The 22,623-nt window shown below is 43.8% G+C and overlaps 1 protein-coding gene across 3 annotated transcripts in view; it reads left to right on the top strand.

The window, feature by feature from the left end:
• Positions 1-22,623, top strand: part of LOC119397399 (guanine nucleotide-releasing factor 2) — a 96,479-nt gene that overhangs the window by 37,074 nt on the left and 36,782 nt on the right. For all 3 annotated transcript variants that reach the window (XM_037664829.2, XM_049416276.1, XM_049416275.1), the window contains 7 exons: positions 1,692-1,944; positions 4,832-4,951; positions 9,490-9,648; positions 13,211-13,403; positions 18,476-18,705; positions 21,709-21,791; positions 21,924-22,029. In XM_037664829.2, coding sequence (XP_037520757.1) covers positions 1,692-1,944; positions 4,832-4,951; positions 9,490-9,648; positions 13,211-13,403; positions 18,476-18,705; positions 21,709-21,791; positions 21,924-22,029 — 1,144 coding nt within the window. The remainder of the gene's footprint in view (positions 1-1,691; positions 1,945-4,831; positions 4,952-9,489; positions 9,649-13,210; positions 13,404-18,475; positions 18,706-21,708; positions 21,792-21,923; positions 22,030-22,623) is intronic.

The following is a 22,623-nucleotide window of genomic DNA, read 5'->3' as shown; positions in this document are numbered from 1 at the left end:
AGCTGCATTGACACAGCATCACCACATTTCCTTTTTGTTTTTGTTTTTTGTTTGGGGGGGGGGGGGCAGTTGCCTTTTTTTTACCTATAGATGTAGAAAGACACTAAAGGCAAACATCAAATCAATGGGCATGTACTGTTAAAATATCATTCGTGCAAACCTGTAGTGCTTGGTTTGTGCTAAGGAACAACCTTGCTTTCAGAGAAAACTGTGTGTCTGAAAGGGCCACGCTCCTTCAGCACAATTCAAATTTTATGTCTCCAAGGCACAAAAGGACTCAGTGATTCAATTAGGAGGCATCGTTATGTTTTTCATGCGGCATTTCATGAGCCATCAGAGATGCAGTTAACTGCACCAGAAGTTTTAAGCATCTTAGATAATGCTTTCCGAAGGCTGTTTGCAGCAGGGTTGTTGTACCAAGTTGACATGTTTTAAGAATTTAGAAAAGTGATTAGAATAATTAATTGAAGAAGCAGGTCTACATATTTTAATTGATTTATAAGTTGGAAAGTGTGACACAGTTCACAGAGTGAAATACATAGTGCTTTTGTATTACTTGTAAAAGATTCATTGTAACTCATGCTTTAAATAAATGTGCACAGAGAAACGGCATGTCAGAATACTTGCAGTGAAGCTTTGTGGCTGGGACAGGATTCCCACTGCATGACTGCAGTTTACTGTATGGTCTGCTGTTAATAAGCTTTTATGACAGCGTTTTTATGACAGTGCACCATACGTACATTCTGGCTGTGTGATGCAGAGGTAGAACATTGAATTCGTATCTTTGCCCTGGCCACTATATTTTCAGACTTGGAATTATGCCTGAACGTAGCAAAAGAAAAGGTAAATATTGCCAAATGGCAGTGCGGCTATACTAGTACAAATACAACCAAATTAGGAAGGCCCACCAACACTTCCTCTCTAGAACAGGAATTGGCCTCCCTAGTGCAGCATTAGGCCACTACCTCTCTCATGGCTCTTGCAGCTGACAGCTGGCCCTCAGTTTCCAGCAGCTGCGGAACACCTGGCTAAGGCAGTGGTTCGATATATAATGTAGCAGAGTTTGCTAAGAATCTCTGGATCTGTACAGGTAACCACAGGAAACTGAACCCACCATTGTTCAACATGTGAACTGTCTGGAGTGAAGCAAGCTAAGATGGGCTATTGGGGATTTTGAGGTTTAGCACAGCACACAAAAAAAAGACACAAGAAGATAGACTAATCAAGGACACTGCACATATCTTCTGTCATTTTGTGTCTCTTTTTTGTGCTATACCTTAAGATATCCAGTACCAACTAGCCCACCAGTCTGTTCTCTTTGGGGAAGTTGCATTGCCAAAGATATCATTGGCCTTAGTGAGGTCAGAAAAGCTGTTGAAGTGTACACAATGCTGACCACTAACCACATCTTCTTCTATGGAGTTTTTGTCGATAAGAGAGAATAAAGGTATGTTTTAATCATATTGTTCCAATTAAATTTGTTGCATGAGAAGTGACCCATTAAATGATGTGGTCCTTTTCCTTGTAGTCACCCTCTTGTGTTATTTAACATTAAGTCATTTGCCACTGCATCTTTTAACTCTGGCTTATTGGAGCTGGCATTCATGCTATGTGTGCCAAGAACATTTAAACGTCTGGTTTTGTTTGAAAGAAACAAGTCCTGATTAGCTGCGGGTGTCATCGGAATGCAGAAGCCAGCTTGGTGGTTCCAGCCTGGATGCAGTGGCCCCTCCCCTGCCGCCAAAGAAGAAATCTGGGGCACTCAGCTCCAACTCTAACCTCCTGGAGCCTCTATCAGCAGCACTTCGCTCGCCGCTTTTCGGGGACTGGCAAGGCAGCAGCACCCTTAGTGGTGCCAGCAGCTTCGAGTCTTGCTTGCACCATTCAGCTGACGATCTTCTGGGCATGTCTTCACCAGCTGCCTGGACAGCCACCACCCACAAGGTCTGCCTCCTGATTGTCATTGGTTTATAGCAATCTGAAAGTTGGGATCTTCCTCGAACTGCAAGAAAATGCCATTGGGCAAAGCAACCTATTGGGCAAGCAAATCTATTGATGAAGGCTCAGTAAAAAAATTTTACATTTTATCTATCAATGAGGTCTCTCCCCTTCTATTATTGGATACCCTGTATACATGGACCCTTGCTCTTCATAGTTGGACACTATTGTTATAATTATATACCATCCCATATAGCTGGGAACTGGAAATACTGAAAGTTTAGAGGTCTAAAAATTGTTTCTCATCAAAACAGTGAGGAGGCAATGCCTAGTTAGTTTTCATCACTCTTGGGGTGTGAAATGCTGTCAAGGTAACAGTGTCTGTGTCAAGCCACGTGTAACTCTGGAGGCCATGGACCAGTCAAGTAATGGCAGTGCTGTATGCCTAGATAAAGAGCGCTTCGGTTAAACTGTGCATTTACAAAATAACAAGTGTAAACTTTAAAAACGTGTAAATTGCTAAACTTCATGGGTGACACTTTAAAGCATTTGGTTAATTGTCCCTTCTTGATGACATGTGTGTTCTATGTGCATTATGCGTGCTGGTAAGTTCCTCCCCCGCTTTGTGTGTGGCACGAATTCAGTGCTTTCCCTACTATATTTAATTTACTACAGTGTGACCTCGTTGACATGATCTTCACAGGAACCAGCATGAAAAACTATATCGTCTGAAAATCGTATTATCCAAAGTGAGCTCCAAAATATATGAAAATAGGCATACTTGGTGACAAGCTCAGCAGCAAAGGTTCATGTGGCATCGAGTCATATTGTTTCTCGTAATGTGCTATGCGGAGCAGCATCATTCGATGCCACATAAACCGCAGCCAACACACTTTTATTCAGAAGTGTTGTAACAGCTTGACTGTTTGTACTGAACTTTCTTTTTAGTGCTTGTGAAAATGTTATTATGGAAGTTAAACAAAAAGAAGTAGCCATTTCCTCAACTAACTAAGAATTTGTGCACTCTCTGCTCTCTCCCGGTGGCAATTTCTCCATGCTGCTGATGCAGTATCTGCTCAGCTGCAGCCGTGTAACACATGCTCATGGGTGGTTCCACGCCAACACTGGAATGTGAAGTTTTGAGTTTTAGAAGTACCAGTAAAACCCACTAATGTAGTTGTATCATCCAATTTCAGGTGAAATCATAGTCACACTAACCATATGAAAATACATTGTTTCTGTGGGACGTTGGCCAGGAAAAAAGTTGCAGTGACGCTTCACTCCATGAACATGGGCGATGCACAAGCGGAAGGTTGCTATCCCCTGGTGCATTGCCCCTAGAAAGTCTGTTTAGGTTAACAAGGATGGCTTTGTTGTCCTCAGTGTTTCAAGGAAGTGCACAGAGCATGGTACGAGTTTCCATGGGCACATTCACCACCAGCCCCCGAATGCCGCCATTGTAGAGAAGCTGCAGAATTTGCATAAACGGTATCAGCAGGATATCGGCCTCTCCACAACTGAGTTCAGCTTGGGCAAGTGAGGTGGCTTGGGCAGATACACGTACCCGTTGCAAGTTAAGAAAGGTGGGACCTGACCTTTCCAAAGAGTCTTGGCAGGTGATGCAAATGTTGAAGGTTGTTACATCAGCATTGGGAAACCCTTGCTCCAGCACAGGAACCCACGCCTCCTTGACGTAAACGATGTCTCACAGATGCCACAGACTATCACACACAGAGCATTGAGCCCCTGTGGCTGTAACACTACATACACCACAGTGAAGATGCCGGGTCAGTCTGCCCCGTTACCACTAGAGAGGTAAAGGGGAAAAGGTCCGGCTAAGCAGAGGTCTTCTGTTGACTTCCTTTGGCAGTTGCGACAGCACCCATTCGCTTGCGTGTAGCCCGAGTGAAAGGTCACTGTTATTTTTGCTGGTAGTGGGGCTAACAAGGGAGCTGATCCACTACCTCTTGACCTCAGCATTATGAAAGGAAATGTTCGAGGTCATCTAGTGAGGTGTGTTCATGTTTGCCAGTGTGACCACACAACATGCTAGTTAATTTAATTCGCACATGAGCGTTTTCTCTTGTCTACCCGCGTTCTTGTTCTTGGCTCACAAGCGCCTGCTCTGCGACACTTCGTCGCTTTGTCTTCTTTCTCCTTCTCCGCTTTGCCTCTAGATGCCATTGCTTTGTGTGGACACTTTCCACGACGCTGATTTCACAGATGAGGAACATACACTAGCACGTAAATAACTTATTATTCCAAAAAACTTATGCAGAATCGTATCAGTAAGATTCGTGATTAAATATTAGTTTGAAGCACACCGAAGGCATTGAAAGTGGACATGAACGTCTGCAAACTAGCCCAACTTGCCATCTTGTTGCAATGAGATTCTACTGTATAATAGCAAACCAGCCTTCTCGGCATACCGATCCTTTGCACCCAGTGCAGAGTACCTGCAAGATAGGGAACACGGGCCGCTTATGTGCTAAGCTGCATGGAAAGCTAGCACAGCTACCAGAGCAATACTAGTCATAGTCAGATACAACTTTAGAAGGCAGTGGCATTTTGCCCATCACATACGGTCTCGTCAAAGGCTGTCCATCAGGGCGGTCCCATTTAATTTTCTGCTGGGAGCTGTTGACAACAATAAGGACAAAGTTCACATAAGTTTGCACTCTAATTAAAAATTACAACTGCATCTTTCCTCACGTAGTATGTCTAGATTGGTGAGTGAGAATTTTCTCAACAAGCATTCTTTTGAAAGGTCAAGCGGTACTTTGGTACATTTGCCATTGCCATTGTTGAGAGCATGACAGCTTGTGTGTACTGTACCTGAATCCTTTATCTAACTGGTTGGCTTGAGATGGTAATATGTATTCTTCTTTTTCAGACAAGCTATCAGAGCTTCAGCTACAATGCCTGTACTACGACAGTCAGCAGCCGAAGCGACAGTGTTGACCAGCTGCTTAGTCACTCATCATCATCAACGCAAATATCAGCCATGAAGCAGGTGCACATAAGTATTTATTGTTTGCTGATGTTTTTGTTTATAGACACACGTAAGTTTATAGTCTGTATACTATAAAACTGTCTAATGAACAGCATTATGTCCCCCCTCCACCCCCTCCCACCCTTCTTTTCCTTCTACTGTTTCCTGTGTGAATAATGCAGACCACTATCATAAATTATAATGTTAAAAAAGTTAATGCAAAGCACTTCTTTCATTATATGAAGTGGTGTTGCTGTGATATGGCATTATTCATACCTTTAAGGTTGTAGTACCTAAAAACTTCATGTTCAAACCTGAACAGTTCCATCTTTCACACAGCTACCCAACTAAACACATGCACGCCAGTTTTAGCTTGTTTTTATTGTTTAGAATCTACTTTTTCAGTGTTCAACAACACTAGGAATTCCTGTGGGCTCTTAAATTCACACACACATGGAACTATGTTACTTTTCTCTGAAACAGTTTGCGGGGATACGTTTGAATTCTCAGGCTTTTAGCCTTTGTCGAGTGAGGTAATATGAACCCTCCTGCATTATTTTAGAAATGTACTCTGTGTCGTCTAGTTGTTACAAAAAAAAAACACTGTTCTTTTTTAATGTCGTTTTAATACATGTCACACTTTACATTATAATTGCTGTCACCCGTAAGACATGTAAGCACACTATTGTCAACTCAGTGCTTTTGGCATATGATTCATGTCTGCAGCAAGGATCTAGAAAGGGGCTTTTGAGCATTTTTTCAAGCCAGCGTCTTTCAGTTGCAGGTTACATAGACTGGCAATTGCAGAGATAAATGCAACAAGAACAGCACTGATAGGGCTACACTCTTCAAAGTTATTTAGCTCAGAAAATTCAGGGTAAAGAACACATGCCCTCCACTCGAATTTGACACGGTCTCCTGGCCCCATTTAAGTTACCCACTGACGTATCCCCTCACTGCCACTGAAAAGGGCTTCATCCAGTGTGTAGATGGAGCTGTTTGTATGGTAACAATGTGGAGCTGCACCTCAATGAAAAGGTTGTGGCAACAACAGTGCTGAAACATGTTTTCAAATACACTCAAACCTCGATATAAAGAACATGGATATAACGAATTATCGGTTATAACAAAGTAAATGAAGAATAGTCTTGTCATAGCTACAGCACGGCCGCTCGATGAAAAACACACGGTGCAGCCTGCCATGTGGAGCGGATACTGCGTCGCGCGCTTACTGCTCCTGGCTGCCGCCGCGGCGCCACCAGTGGGGGAGCCTCTAGGGAGACCGAAAGTGAGAGCGCCGGAAATATTGCGGCAGATCGTGGCTTGATAGCGCAGCTGCTATGCGCTTGTTAGTTTTTAAAGGGTTACAATAAACTTGCTATAGCATTAACTATATTGGTAATCGTCCTACCGAATGTGCGCCGGCGATGCTTCGACCTAAATATAGCAAGTGTTCGTTTTACCTGAAGTGGTTGCTCGTGCGAGTTGCGATTTTTCGCGTCATGTTTTCTCTCTTTTGTTGCCGTTGCACTGTTCACCCTTGATAATGTATGTTTGTGCTACAGTTATTTTATCAACAGGAGAGTCGCTCATTGACAGGTGAGGTTGTATTTCCGGAATGACTGTTGCTCACACCTTAGAAACAAAAGCATTGTGAACATCAGGGGAGTCATCATTGCTTTATTGCACTTGTGTGAAAAAAGGATCACTGTGTTATTGGAATTGCAGGCGCAGCACTTTCCTGGCCAGAGGTTCTTGCGCCAAGCATACGAGACGCTCAACAGACATATTAACATTTCCTGCCCAGTTGGCAAGAAGCGTTCGTAAGAGCTTTCTGATGAAAACTTTGCAGACTTCCATGGCGTGGTCGTCCACCCCGCAAGTCCACTTTCGGCACTTCCATGGTCATAGAGAACAGCTGGCCACCTTTCAGACATCTCGTGAAAAAATATCCGACAGGAATATTATATGATGTTGACAAGCCTCTTATCGGTTTGCCACTTGGGGTACCGCTGTTGAGTGCTCTTCTTCACCACGGTCAACGAAACCAAAAAGTTTGTTGACTTGTCGGTCGTATATGACTCTCTGCTGTATGGCCATCTCGTCAACAATCAGGGAGCAGAACGCTTCTTGCTCTACAGTGAGACCCTTGAATTCGATGCACAGCCGTTCCTTTATCAAGGAAGTTACGCCGATTCCACCTGTTAAATGGCCTACATATTTCTGGAGCGTTGAGCGACAAGGGAGCTGAAAGATATTTCTGGACCTTGCATGCTCATAACTTTTGTTGAAGCATGCCTTCCAAATTACACATTCGCTTAGAATGACGTCACTGTAGTTGGGCTTCTTCGTCGAGAAACTGTGGACTTGGTTTCTAACGAACTCAGCAGTCTTGTCACCTTGCGCAGCACCATTGAGCACCTTCATAAAACAGGCAATGTCCGTGTTATTTTCATAAAACTGCGTGCGCTGCTCAGCCTCATCCACTTTTTCTTGAAGGGCCTGCAGTGCTTTTTCATACGAGCGATCTTCGCTTCGAAGCAGCGCGTAGTTTTTTTTTTTTTTTTTAGCTTCTTCTGTCAGTTTAACAAGGTCGAATGTAGTATGACATGATGCATCTGAAAATTATGCCATTTCCACACACGTTTCATTCCCTAGTTCAAAGTTGTTGGGCGTCGTGGCTTCAGTGCTGTCACTTGACGAGCCGTTTCGGCTAATGACAAAACGGCTATTTTGAAGCAGCATTGCCCGAGCACTCGGCACGCGACTGCGCATTATCGGCTTTTATTTCGGAGCATGGCAGCTTCTTCGTCGGAGCAGGCGTGCTCTTCGTGCTCATGTAGCTTGGATAACCAGGGAATACTGTCGACACAGCCGTTGGCAAAAGTATCCTCAACTTCTCGGTCTTCTTGTAGTCCTGCTCCGTAAAATGTAAGGCGCACACCAGGGACCTGTCATTAGGCTGCCATACTGTTCCCTTCCCGCCGGGTCCTTCACGGGAAGTGTTTCGCAGCCATGCTGCCCTGCGTTCTGCGTTACTGGGAAACTCGTGGTACCGTATTTGCGGCTCCTTCGATGCATTCGTGGAACACAACAGCACACAACAGTTACGCGGCATTTTGCCGAACGTATAAAATATCACACATGCGCAAACTGTCTTGAGTGACACTCAGTGCAAACGATTCATGTGGAGAAAAACAACCGCTATCTCGACCTACCCGCTGAACGCGCGCTCCTTCCCGCCCGCGCGTCGCATGGAGCCCTCCCCTACTACTGGCGCCCTCCTAGCGAAATGTGGCGACAACTGTCAACTCCGCTTCCCCGCTCTCACCCATTGCCGACGCCGCGATGCGGGAGGTCGCACCGTGTGTTTTTCATCGAGCGGCCGTGGCTACAGTGTTAAAAATAAACGTTTATAACAAATTTTCCGATATAACGAAGTTATTTTCGTGGCAGATGTGACTTTTTTATAATGAGGTTTGAGTGTAATTATCAAATGTCTTCAGCATTGGAGTTCATTGCCACACGAGTCATGAAATGAGTTCACTCACTTCTGGTGGGATTCTTTTGCACACTAGTGTTGCTACTGTATAATTTTAGCACACTACAGTGCGCGGCACCGGCACCCCATGGCAAGAAGTGCATCTGATCGAAACGCCACTCTTGATTTATGTCAGCTGTCGGCCAGTAGCAGCAATCTTCTCTATGATGAAATAGAGCTGGCGCCGGCAGCTCCGAAGAGAGTGAGGACGGGCCTCTGTATGAAGAGAAGGCGCTTGAGAAAGTGGCAGCTTCGCGCTCCGCTTGTAAACTCTTCTTGCCAGGCATGACTGCAAGATTTGGCCAAGTTGTTCACAGCAGCATCTGCTTTCTGCAGTGTTTTTTTCACCAAGCACAAGGCATGGTTCAGGATCACTTTAAGCTGCAAACTCTTTGTTTTTTCAAGCCATTGTTGGATAGCTTCATACACATGCACATTGCGCTCACACATTATTTGTAGATTTGGGACACTTTATTTGTAGAGGCAGGAAAGGAATAGAAGCAACTCCATTCGCACCACAGCAGTGTGATGCAGCTTTGTTTGGCTACTTGAGCTTTAAGAGAATGAGCAGTTTTTATTGTGACATACTAGCAGTTAGTATATGGGCTATCCAGACAAAGGTTGAGCGTGCACCTTCCCCTTTATTTCGGCTGTGGTGGCACATGGCTGTCTGCACAACTATGACAGTAATGTAACAGCAAGTATTTGTGATTTGTGAACTTGTGTTCACAAATCACAAATATTTGCTGTATTTGTGATTTGTGTTCATGTTTACCTGTGTGTGTGTGACACCATGCTTGTTAGTTCAATTTATAAGCGATTGTTGAACACAATCCTTATGGCCAATAAAATAAAAGACCTTACCTCAGTTACCTAATACTGTGCCATCACAATCAACACTTTGCCTTTCGGGCAGAATGGCAACTCTTAATGAGCACTACTGTTTTCCACTGCTTTTTCCCATGACACTGTATTTTGCATTCAGTCTTGGAACCTTTCTGTTCTTGTTTGTTTGCAGGTGGACAAGACACTTGCTTCTGTCAGCCAGCAATCATTTGAGCTGAAGGGGTCTGCTTTTGGGACTAGTGTGGATGACATCAAACCGGCCCTTCCAATCAAACAGCGTTCTGCCAGAACAAGGACACCCTCTCAATATGACAATGTTTCAGATGCTGAGGTCTGGCAGTTATCTCTAATAGCAACTTTTTTTCCTGTGTTCTTGCATGTGTACAGGGTGTTTTTTTTTAGACAATACAGATTTTTTATTAAAAAATCTGACAGTAAGGCTACTGTTGTTTTCGCACACAAAGTCCACGTCGACACGGAAATACTTTGCCGCAGTTAAATTGACACTGTTGGGACTAATTGACAAAAACTTGTTAATTAACTTTTTAATTATTGACTTGAGGGCAGGTGTTTATATGACAAAGTTGTAGTGCGTGCCAATTTATGGCATACCTATTTTTTAGAAATCACAAAAGCTGCACGTAGTTCGAGATATTCATCATTGAATTTCAAGGGCGAAATCGAAACTGATCACGCAAGGCGCGCAAGAAGCGCGACCGTTGTGCTACGTCAGACCGGAACTACCCGTCACAGGGGAGTGACGAAATTTGAATGAAGGCATGCCGCGGCCGTATGTTTTCGTGAAAAGCTGCAAGTCGTCTCACTGTGCCTGCGCATCACTTTACTTTAGCGCATAGTGTTTGGTGCTTATCCGTTTCTTTCGAACTGTGCACAAGAAAACTGCAATATCAACCTTTTTTTTTTCTGGGAAGCATAAAACTCCGGGGCAGCCACTGCGGCGCTTTTTCTTGCAGACAGGGGAAATAGTTTTTCGCGCCTCTTTATAGTTTAAGAAAGAAACAGATAAGCATCACCCATTGCACGCAAACATTAAGCTATCTACTCGTGTATTTCAAAATGCTTGCTGATTTTTCTGACCATATTCTGCTTCGGCGCACCTTCATTCAAAATTTGTCACTTCACTGTCACGTGTCGTTCTGGTGTTCCGCCACACTTTGTGTGCGCCGGGCGCCGTCAGTTTCAATTTCGCCCTTGAAATTCAATGCTGAATATCTTGAACTGCATGCAACTTTTGTGATTTCTAAAAAATGTGTATGCCATGAATTATCATACACTACAACTTTCTGATATACAAAATTGCCCTCAAGTAAATAATTAAAAAGTTAATTAACAAGTTTTTGTTAATTCGTCATGTCAATGTCATTTTAGCTGCGGAAAAGTATTTCCGCCTTGACGTAGAGTTCATGTGCGAAAGCGACAGGTGCCTTACTGTCATAGATTTTTTATAGAAAATCTGTATTGTCTAAAAAAAAACACCCTGTATATGTATGTGTGCAACTGTCTTATAATTCAGACAGGTAATAGTACATACAAAGACTATTTAAGACATAATGTTTGTTACAAATGAGGGTGCAGTTTATAACCTGTAGCAAGTGTATTTCTTTGAAAGTATTTTTGATCCACTACAGTTGCACTTCACTTTTTATTGCTGATTGTATTCCCGAGAAAAATGATATTGTAGCACCAACATTCACTGCTTCGCCAAAATGCAGTCTTATAGGTGTACTGACACAAAATTTTGAAGCTCTGTTTTTTTACGCTTAATCAGTGGCTACTGACTCGTTAATTGTGGTAAAAAAATTCATTTGGCCCAGCTTGAGATGAATGTTCAATTATATGCTTGTTTGTTACGACCAGTGGTAGTTTCGATTTCAAAGAGCACTTCGCAACTCCATGGCGTGCATGGGATTGCCTGTAAACGACTGTGATCACGTGACCACACATACCAGTAATGTCACTGGCCATCTTCGTCCATGTCGTCAGTGCTCCTATTTCATCTGCTTCCCATCTGCTCTGTAAGCGCTGCATGTGTTTGTTTCTTTGATACTGAAACCACGGCACTTATCTAGTGCGGTGAACTGTCAAAGGAGTCAGAAAGATCATGAACATAAGTTAGCAAAGCTTGATTCACTGCGCAAATCTTGGCGGTGTCTGCAGTATGTTCTTGTCGTTGTCGTCATCCAAAAGAAGTAACGATTTCTATGAGCCTTGGAGCGGCCGCAGTATTTTCTAAGCTGAACCATTTTCGCTTCGATCATTTGTAAAGCAGCACTTTGAGAAGTGATGATGGAAGCAGTGACTGCTAGCACAACATTGGCGTGACCTTCAGATTGGACACACCAGCCACTCAGGTTGCACTTCACACACATTTACCTGCTTTATGCACTAGCTGTAACAGTGTATATCTGTAAGATTTAAGTGGCATGATGTAATGCTCTACTGACATGTTTAGATCGGGCAATGCTAAATTCTAAAGGTATAAAGATCCCACATACGGCACACACGTCTATGTTCATTCAATGGGATTTGTAACGGACACGATTTGGAACGGCATTAATCACATGTGTCACTGCGGATGCTGCCGCATGATGGAGAGAGTCGAAGCACTTATATGTCATTCAACGGGATTTGGAACGGCATTAATCACATGTGTCAGTGCGGACGCTGCTGTATGATGGAGAGAGTCAAAGCACTTATGTGTCATTCAACGAGATTTGGAACGGCATTAATCACATGTGTCAGTTCGGACACTGCTGCATGATGGAGAGAGTCGAAGCGCTTGTGTCCACTACGTAGTGCAATCCTGGCAGTAGAGAGCTTTAGTTTGTCCGTAGACTTCTAACGTTTGTGGATACCAGGTTGCTGAAGCTCTTGACTACAGCAGCGGAGCCATTAGCAACATCTTGTGTCATTTTGTCCTACTACAATACATCTAAATTTTTTTTTCAGTTGCGTCAATGTTCTCGTTGAAAGAAAATAATGAGAGTACTGTGAGTCAATGAACATCTCGCGGTAAATGCTTTACATAGAGTCAGTAAAGCGAATAAGTCGCTGCAGGGTTAGCTTGGTAGGTCCCTGGTTAGGCTCTGTATCATCAGGTGTTAACCATATGTGTTAACCGGTAACCCATAATACACAAACAGTAAGAAGTATACAAACAAACTAAAATTCGCTAGTGTGCCAGCAGTACAAGACGCTGAGAGGCGCTATCTGAACCGTCTCCAAACGACGCGAAGGCCAGTGCTGTGTGACGTCACTGAGATGAATCGCCAAAACTCGTGACATGCAAATGGTGCAGCAACTCATATTAAAGGAACAACTCTGAATCTGAGGGAGGAAATTCTGAATGAGGGCAGGGACCACCTGGCACCTACTTGAGCATTCATCATCATCATCATCATCAGTCTGGCTACGCTCACTGCAGGGCAAAGGCCTCTCCTATGTTTTGCCAATTAACCTGCTCCTGTGTTTGCTGTGGCAACTTTATCCCCACAAACTTATTAATCCCATCTTCCCACCCAACTTTCTGCCTCGCCCTCGCACGCTTGCCTTCTCTTGAATCCAGTCTGTTACTTTTAATGACCAGCGGTTACCTTGCCTTCATGCTACACGCCGTGCCCATGCCCATTCTTCTTGAGCATTGGTCATTATCAAATTGCTGGAAATCAAGGGAAGCTGATCGTGCCAGAAAATCTAGTTTGTGCATGACCATCACTGGTCGCGCCGTACACACTGCTACATTGAGCACCTGAACCTGGCTACACGTGTACACAGTGCAAGGGGTGTTTCTGGATTGCAGATGTGTTACTTTGTTAGCACCAAGCATAAATAAGCATGGTTTCATTAAGAGCTGTGAATATACGTGTTTTCAGGATGCAATAGATGGAGAGAGATGGAAAAGTGAACACTGGCACACTACACATGCCACAGATATGATGGGCTGCAAGGTGATTGGTCACGAGCCGTCATGTCCACAACATGGCCAGCTGACAAATGCATCTGCGACTAATGTTTCCACTGCTGAGGATGGCCGACCACCACCCCTGCCTCCAAAGAAAAAAATGAGTATGTGATTGATTGATTAATTGATTGATTCATTTGATTGATTGATTGATTGATTCGGTGCCTTAGATGAGCTATGATAATGGGTTCCAGGCCAAGACAGACTGGAACATAAAAATTGAAAAACATGTCACAGGTGCTCTACATGTCATTGTAATGTCACTGTCTGTCATGGGCTGCAGCCCCAGGAATGCTCAGTCAACTAACCCACAAACCCGTGTTAAGTCATGTAGGTTGACAACCCAGATTACTCTAATGTTTACCTAAACCTAAGTACTAAAACAACCACCTACTTCCAGAGAAGAGCAACCATGAAAGAACGTTTATTCCGGGTAGCCAAATATAAAGCACTGGACAGGAAAGGGAAGGGACAGAAAGAGAGTGAAGGAAGAAAGTGATAACAAGAGCATGTGCATTAATAACATCGGCACGTGCTTTGCGGCAACATACAACAAATGCTATGTGAGCAGTCTTGCACTCCGCGCCCTTTGAAATGCAGCTGTAACAACCAAAAACCAATTCCTCAATCTTCTGCCTACAACCAAGTTCATGCAAGTAAACATTTCTAAAAGTGTTGCATGGCACCTTACTATAGTGCAATCCGCTTTTCTCACGATGTCCGGCGCATGCGCCCTTCTCATAGTGGGAAAGTTGCGAAACGCCTCTTCATCTCAAAGGCTTTTGTTTTGGCGTTACCAGTTGTCCTGGCCCCGACCAAAAAAACCCTGCCAGAACAGCAGAAGGCAGCACAGGAAAATGTAAAAGGCGGATTGTTGTTTTGCACAGCCTAGTTTCACTTTAATAAATAAGGTTCATGTCTTAACCCCTTTTCAAAGGCATGTATAGACCAGAACACAGCGAATTCCATGCGCATCGCCATACTTGCATCGCACGTCGCGCCATCTATCGCACACGCGAGGAAACAACGTGCGCAGGCTGCCACACTAGCAGACGCTGCACAGAGCAAACGTGAAACTTCCGAAACTCAGCCCGTCGGAGAGCGTGTTTCGCATCTTTTCTGGCCTGGACATTTTCACTGATTTTATTGGAACATCAAGAACATCTTGCTCATGCAAGTCCACAATGTATACAGTACGTGCTGAGTGGGCTGCGGAAGCAACCTCGTCAGATACGTACGCTGTTACATTTGTAAAAAAACGTTCTCGCTGTAGTACGCGTGAATCGTAATTGCAGTGCAGCTCGCGAAAGAGTGAAATGATGTTTTGTTGCGCCATATTACAAGTTGTGCACAAAGTTTTGTGAAAGCTCATCATTTCAGCATGCATCGCGTAATAATTAGAGTACGCTTTACGGGTAGTTTCGCGGAACGTAATTTTTGTTTCACGAGCGCTCTTACAATAATGCGTCTTGCTCACAAAAGCATGCTATCAGAGAGTATCACCTGCAGTGACGTTCATCGATCCCTTTTGGAAGCTATCTGCACGATTTTATTCTTGTAACGATGGTGCTTTACAAGCGAAACTGTGCTACTCTTAGTTAAGCCGGTTAGCTACGTCTGCGACGTAAAGGACACTGGCGCGAGTACTCTTTACTTACGTGCCAATATATGTATTATGTGCAGCTGGATGCGTCGTGTCCAAATAAATTTGGGGACATCGAACACTGAAATGAAAGCACGAAATTCTGGCCAGCTGTTGAGGAGCACCGTGCCATTTATTACCTTTCGAAGGCGTGGATGCCATCAAACGCACTAAAGCTTAAGGGGAGACACTGGTCTCGAAACGAAAAGTTTTATTATTGGAGATATTGTAATGAAATTGGGTGTGTATATGTATTTCTTCCTCCTGTTTTCAAAAATATAATTAGTTTTCACGTACTTCAATTAGTTATCAAATTGTGAGAGCATAAGTGAAATCTAATTAGGTAATTTCTTACGGGTCATTAAGACACTTTCCCTCAGTATTTTTAGGTTCTGTTTAAGATGCAGCTGTAGCCAAAGACCTGCCATGTGGAGCTATGCTATTTATATTGTCACTGAGATATATCATCATATAAGAACTTTCAATTGTATTGACATTGTGTAATCTTGAAATGCAATTAGCTCACATTATTGTTCACAAAATTTCATATGTTCATCTTAGCCACAAAAAAATAGCATAGCTCCACAGTCCTATTTCTTACGAATTCAACGGTATAAAATTTATCAAAATTACCTTACAAAAACATAATGAAAAGATCCGTAAGGCTGGTCAAGTTGGCAAAAAATGTGAAGCTGAGAAAATCGCGTTTGAAGATTGACACGCACTGTATAAATTTCTAAAAGGAACCTTTAACCATAAATTTTATTCACATGTTCCCCATCTGTTTCCCTTCAAAACAAAACAGAAAGTGTCTTGTTCCACCCAAGGAATCATATCTAAAAAAATTTTCCAATGTGCAAAGCATGATCAAAACCCCACCATGACAAGCGGCTGGGGGGTTCTGGAAAAGCCATGGGGTATGAGGCTCAAGCGACTGGCTGCTCATGTCTTTTCAGTCTTTAGGAAGAACCTTCTAGATGTTAGGCAGCATGTTACCCTGGGTAATAGGTTGCTATGCTTGAGAGAATACCTTCAAAGTAGTCCAGGACTGTAATCTTCAGTTGCACCCGTTTTGTGTCTCCTTGCAAGAGTCTTTTTTGTGTTGGTGCTCTTCAGATGAGTTGCATTTGCCTTGCGTAAACGCAGAGAGTCTTTTTCTAGGCTGTGGTCCCAGGGCACAGCCGAGACAAAAGTTTGAGTAAACAACATGGTCAATTACAAGGCCAGTGTAGAGCTCAATGATGCAGCCCACACCTATGTGTGAGCTCCGACCTCGCGTCATCCATGAGCCGTCGAACACAACATCGATGTTCCCTATGGGGTTCAGGAAGTCTGTATACAGCTCTTTTATTACTGCCACACTAGCAGCTTCACTTTCAGTCGCTGTGTTTTCGCAGGCTTTCACTAAACTTTTTAGGTGTCCCTGAAACGTCTTGTGGTGCAAGCCTCGGTGCGAAAGGTTCATACACGCACAAAAGTCCGAAAGGGCAGTAACACCTTTGCCTATCATCTGTATCCCCTTCATGGCCCTCATGTTGACTTCGAAGGGAGTGATGGTGGCAGTTCCGCTCACTCTCGGAGAAGAAAATTGCTTCTTCTCGAAATCACAACTGCTGCAAGAAAAAATAAGCTTTACCGCAAGGCCGTACTCCTTGTCCGTTGCCTTCTTCACGCTGAGACTTTTTGCGTCGCATTTGTCGCACTTCGCTTGTGCAAAAAAGTTATTCAAAACTTTCATATCGACGAGCAAAAAATCGGTCCCGGCGTCACCGGTCTGGCACTCCGCGCTTACTCCAAGAAGGTCGAACTTGCGCTGGGTAGCCGACTTTCCAGACAGAACGGTCTTCGTTTGCGCCGATCTCTCAACTCGCTGCGCCTGCTCCGCCGTTGAGTAGTACGCGGCATCAACCCGAAGTGTTTCGCTAGTCGAACTTGGTCCCACGGTGTCGTCAGTTGAAGTTCCCGGCAGGTCCAAAGGGTCCGGCCGCGACTCCAACTCCGCTGCCGACGGTGCACTTGTAGCCGGCGCCTTCTTGTTCCAAGCCCGTTTTTACGGCTTCCAAAAGCTCGTTGCGTCGATGGTTTCAGACGAGAGTCTCCAGGCATCTCGATCGCGTGGAAAAACTACCGGCACAAAGTAGAGACACGGTCCGTCGAGAAACACGCACGATCGCAAAAGCAGGCGCACACAAACGGACAGCCACGGCGGAGAACCAAACACAAAGAAAAAAAAAATGACGTGTCGGTCGCGCCAGCCAATGGGAGACTCGGAAAGGCGCGCTTGAAAAGCGCGCCGCGTGAGAGCCAATCAGTGGCCTGGAAACGACCTTCAGAAAACCCGCGACGGCGGCCGTTCTGCTTGAGCGACGCCATTTTGAGATGGCGCAAAATGTGCACAAAGAAAACAGCTTCAAATCTAGCCCAAGATGGCGGCGCTCGGCCCGCTGCAACGCTCATGGCGCGCGCGGGAAGTTCGAACAAATTTCGTCCTTTTGGGGACATTTTAGTGCTGCCGGGGTGCTTTGAAAGCCGATTTTATCGCGTTTCCCGACCGAATTTAGCGTTAGCAATTTGAGAGTAGGTGCTCAGAAGTACAAACGCCTCGAAAATAAGCTTTGCGAAAAATCGATTTTTTGACCATTTTTGACCGTTCCAAGACCCGCGTCTCCCCTTAATACTACGTTGAAAGTGGCAAAGCATGCTGATTTCTTGTGCTTGAAAGCACTACCTTGCACTACATTTTCGTCAGAGGAAACGCTCAAAGGTATGGAGTGCACCCCCACACAAAGCTCGCGCCTGCCTTCAACCCAGCTGCGTATCACGCAAATTAGGTTCGCAAAATGAAATAGGTGGGCATCACACTGCAGAATACACGCATTTAGTGTGCTTACTCAAGCATTTTCACTCGGCTCCTAGTTTTTTTGCTTGAATCACAGTTATCCACTCGCGGCGAAGCTGAAAACCGCACCGGCACTATTTCCGTGGCGCGTCGTATGATCGTCGCAGACAACGCTATTATCCTCTTGTTGTGCTGCTTGTTTTGGCATCCAAAGACGACGCAGTAGTGCCCAGACGAGCTCTTATACGCTGAAGCAGCGTGAACGGGTACTTTTTTGCACTTTAAAGCCTCAGAACTGCAGCTTGCCCTGTTTACTTGGTGCAGCCCGTGCGCGCCTTGGCAGCCCAGTCAGCCTGCCGTCTGGGTGCGAGAGTATCCGCTCGGCTCGCCAGCAGCCTGGGTGCGAGACAGGCGTGCTCTGGTGTATATAAAGCTTAGCTTGAATTGCGGCATCCCAATTGGACTCTTGATTTTATATACGGGTGGTTTCATAGCACATTTTTTTGAAATTTTACGATGCATTTGGTATAAAAGGATTGATTTTTGTAAGGTATCTATGTTTCTTACTGATTTACAACTTTAAAAATTGTTTCATTCGGGTGGCATCCCACCCAATATGCCTGCAGCTCGATATTTTCAGTCAGAGGGCAGGGCACTGTGCATATATGCTTTTTTTTGTTATATTTGTGATGCAGTCCAGGCGTACATACAGACATTTGGCAGCTACTCACAGCCCGCGGAGCAGCACGATTTCTTCAACAGTGGTCGTCTGTACACGTACCAAGCAGCACTCTACAAGCAAGTGCAGATGTCTTTTGCTAGCCTCGGAAGCGATGAGTTCCTTGGCAGCTCTCTGCAAGATGCAACTTTGGCAGCACCGTTTGAACTGAGTTCTCCACCTGCTCTGCCGCCCAAGAAGAACAGGGTAAGCCTTCTCTGAACACAGTGCCATCTACGGCTGCCTTGTCTTTGCTAAAGATGCGTGGCGCATAGTACGTCTCGCATCTTTAGCAAAGACAAGCACTTCACATGCAATGCTGACAGCATTTCATACATTCAGCCATTGATCAGAGCCGCATTTCTGCTTTGCACATTGTGGTCAGCTTCATGGTCTGCCTCCAGTCTGGCAGGCTCAGGCCTCTAAGCTTACATCATAGCTGCTAAAGAAAATGACTTGATACAAGAGCTGGTATCAAATCTTGCATAGAAGCTGTAGTAGTGCTTGCAACTTTAGTGTAGAATTACTTCCTTGTAATTTTTTTCCCCCCGTCTAGCACCGCAAATCAGTTTGTACAAGATGTCACTGTTGGTTGTGAGAGTGGCCACCTACTTAACTATAATAGAACCCCATTAGTACTGTGCATTTTTAAAGGACCCAGAAAAATATGCATCATTTGGGAAAATCTAACATCTCATGATGCCTGTGAGAGCATTATAGTTGAGTTAAAATGCTACTCTCACACCGAATTTTATTTCAGTTCGGATTGAATGCAGACAGACTATATTGAAATCACACTGGACAAAGCTGCCATTACACCACTGTGGTTAGATTAGACTCTCTCTCGCTGTGTGTTTGCTTCAAGAGTGAAAGTGGTTGTAGCTATGAATCATTGAACTAAACCTGTGAATTACATATGGCACCCGGTTATGTTTGATAATACTAATGGCCTCATTTTAAACACTTGCAAGGAACAATGCCATGTACATACGTTGTTCTGAGCACCTAAAACTTCAAAGGACACTACAGTGTCACAAGTTTGTGTGGGTACGCGGCAGCCACTTGTACCTTCAGTGTCAGTTTCAGCTTCGACACTATGTGATGCATTGTGATTGCGGACGAAGTTCAACATACTGTAGAAGAATTGACAGCTGGGTTAGTTGTTGGTAATAATTCTGTTTTCAAGATGTTCAAGTTCAACATGCTTAGCAGTTCTGATGTTTTAAAGGGATACTGACACGAAAATTTTCATTTGTCCTTTTTTTGCATCAAATGAAAGGCCAGGCCCTCAAGAGCCTAGAAAATGTACTGCTAAGCCTGAGTGCTCCCTAAAGACGTAATTACAGTATGTTTTTAAAAGCTAGTTTCGGTTCCAACTGTACCCTGACGTCACAACACGGTATGAGCTTCTCGTCACATGCTCGCACAAGATATCGTGACGATTCCATAGCCACGTTGCACCGTGGCTCCATTGGTGACGCACAAGCAGCCATTTTGAATGTTTTGGTGACGCACAAGTGGCCATTTTGAAAGTTTTGGTACCTGACATCATCACAACTAGCCCGACGTCAAGCTAATGTCGATGTCAATAGGTGTGCCTTGGGAAAATTGACTTTAATATCAAAATAAGATATCTTATCATCTTTTGCTGAGCTTCACACTTGCTCGGAGCCGTCTCTGTATACAGGAGATTTGTATGGCAGAGTAAGCTTGCCTTCAAAAAATGGTGTCAGTACTCCTTTAAGGCCATCACCCAAGGACTCATGGTGTTCACAATAAGTGACATCGACTTGTACAGTAAAACATTGATAACTTGAACTTGGTTAAACTGTAATCCCACATAATTTTTAGCATTTCTACAGCCCTGTAATTCCTCATGTAAATTTGACCGGATACATAATGATAATATTGCGCACGCAACACGAAGACACAGACGAAAAGTTCACAAGGACTTGTGAACTCCTTGTGAACTTTTCGTCTGTGTCTTCGTGTTGCTTGCGCAATATTATCATTATGCAACCAAACCAACTAGCCTGCCTTTCCGTTTTTTTTTTTTTTTACTGGATAATTTGAAGCAGCGGCCTGCACCAGCCCATTCAATTCGAACGGTTGCTCTGTGGCAATACTCAATTCTGGTTTTGTTGCGAACATACTGAAATGATACCCCTTTCCAGCTGCGAGGGGATGCCGCATACTGATGTTGATAACTGGTTGTTGAAGTGCCCTAGCCTCGTTGCTGTCAGGGCAAGTCTTGTCCACGGTACTAGGCTTGTGTGAATAGGGGAAAATAAAAAAGTGGCAGAAGTATGCTGAATCTCAGAAGAACAACGGACCGAGAACATTAAATCTAACTAGATCAAAACAGCCACGTTACTGCTAGAGATATACTGTGTGAAGTTACTACAGTTGCATTTGCCCACCTGTGTAAATGTACTTCGTTTTTAATAGTATCCCCTTCAGCGTCGATGGCTACGTTTGTGTATGCAACTTGTTTATGCTAGTTGTGTCTACAGGTGGCCAAAAGAAAGCAATATACATTGCTCATTAGGCGAATTGAACATTCTGCCGAGTTAATATATCTTGACTCAGTGTGCTGCACATGACTCTAGCTGATCACTTTGGTGAAGGCTTTGGTGATCACTTTGGTGATTACTTTGGTGACGGGTTGTTCAACGTGCCGCGTTCTAGAACCAAAATGTCAAAAGTATTACTTTTCTTTTCTCAAACTGAATGCAATGAAAAACTAATTGCACACACTTACGGAGCCTACAATTTCATTCTTTTTATGCCAAAATGGAACATGACTGACTGCAGAATAACGGAGTATTTGATTACAAGCTAATTACAATTAATTACTGAAACTCACACAAAACAGCACATTACTTTATTTTCTTTCTTGAAATGTAATATTGAGTGCCTTGGAATTATGGTATGTGAACTTGACACATCCGTAGACAGTTCATCATAATTCGCACCTGAAGGAAATATATACTAGCAGAAATATTATGCCATGGGTTCTCAAACTTTCTGGCCTTGGGGAACCCTGAAGGTTTCTCCAGACTGCCATGGAGCCCCCGAAGTTTTCTATTTGCATTGATATACTTATAGTATGAGGAAAATTGGGAGGGGGGAGTGGAGGTGATGATGCTTCTCTCATTTACAGTCCTGTTGAACAAAAGTTGCAATTTTAGTTTGTTCTTATGCTTACAGAGTAGTTCCTTAGGTATCCAAGATGGTCTCATGTTGCCTACACGCCAGTCCTATGCGTCTCTTGGCTCAGGGACCTGCTTAGAGTAAGTACATTTACATCCTAAGACTCATGCATGATTTCAAAGCGGGCCATCGGAAATATGTTATCAAGTCATGAAATGATAAAGCTAAGCAAATATACTGCCTCTTTCTCATTTGGACACTGTCTTTACCAGCACCCCTCAGCCTTTAAAAGCTATTGAAGATGCCCTGCCTGATGAGAATGGAGAGAGCTTGATTGACCTGCAAGATGTTAGCGATCACCTGATCTTTGGTGATAATGTGAGTTTTTCTTGCATCTATTTATTGTGGTTGCAAATATGGTGTGTAGCTGTGATGTGCGACTATTGCCATTCTGAGTAAATCTACAGAACTAGCTCCTGGTAGCATAGCTTGATGAGAGTACAATGCATATTTAATGCAAAAAATAATGCAGTTTTGTGAATATCATAACAATTCAAGTTGAATGAAGATAAATTATATACACTTTATCATTATATTCATTCATTATATACAATATTATATCCATATATCTATGTCTTAAAGGAGTCCTGAACCACCTTTTCAAGTAATCATTGAATGGCCTCAGTATCTCAGTTTATTGCCTCACAAATCAATTGCCGCAAAAATTTCTCGAGTCCGTCAAGAATTAGAGGAGTTACATGGATTTGTCACACACTTTAAGCACTTTCTTTCTTCTCTGTTCCCAACGAGCACCGGAAGCTACACAGGGAGAGATGACACCGGAGAGAGAAGCTACATCAGTGCACGTTATGACCTTGAGTGCACATCATGAAACGTGATCACTCCTGCCTGTTGTGATTCTTGTTTGCGCTAATGTTGCTACTGTGTAATTTTAGCACACTATAGAGCACA

The sequence above is a fragment of the Rhipicephalus sanguineus genome, chromosome 1 (genome assembly GCF_013339695.2).
Source record: "Rhipicephalus sanguineus isolate Rsan-2018 chromosome 1, BIME_Rsan_1.4, whole genome shotgun sequence".
NCBI classification, from domain to species: Eukaryota; Metazoa; Arthropoda; class Arachnida; order Ixodida; family Ixodidae; genus Rhipicephalus; species Rhipicephalus sanguineus.
This window is presented reverse-complemented; position numbering and strand designations above follow the sequence as displayed.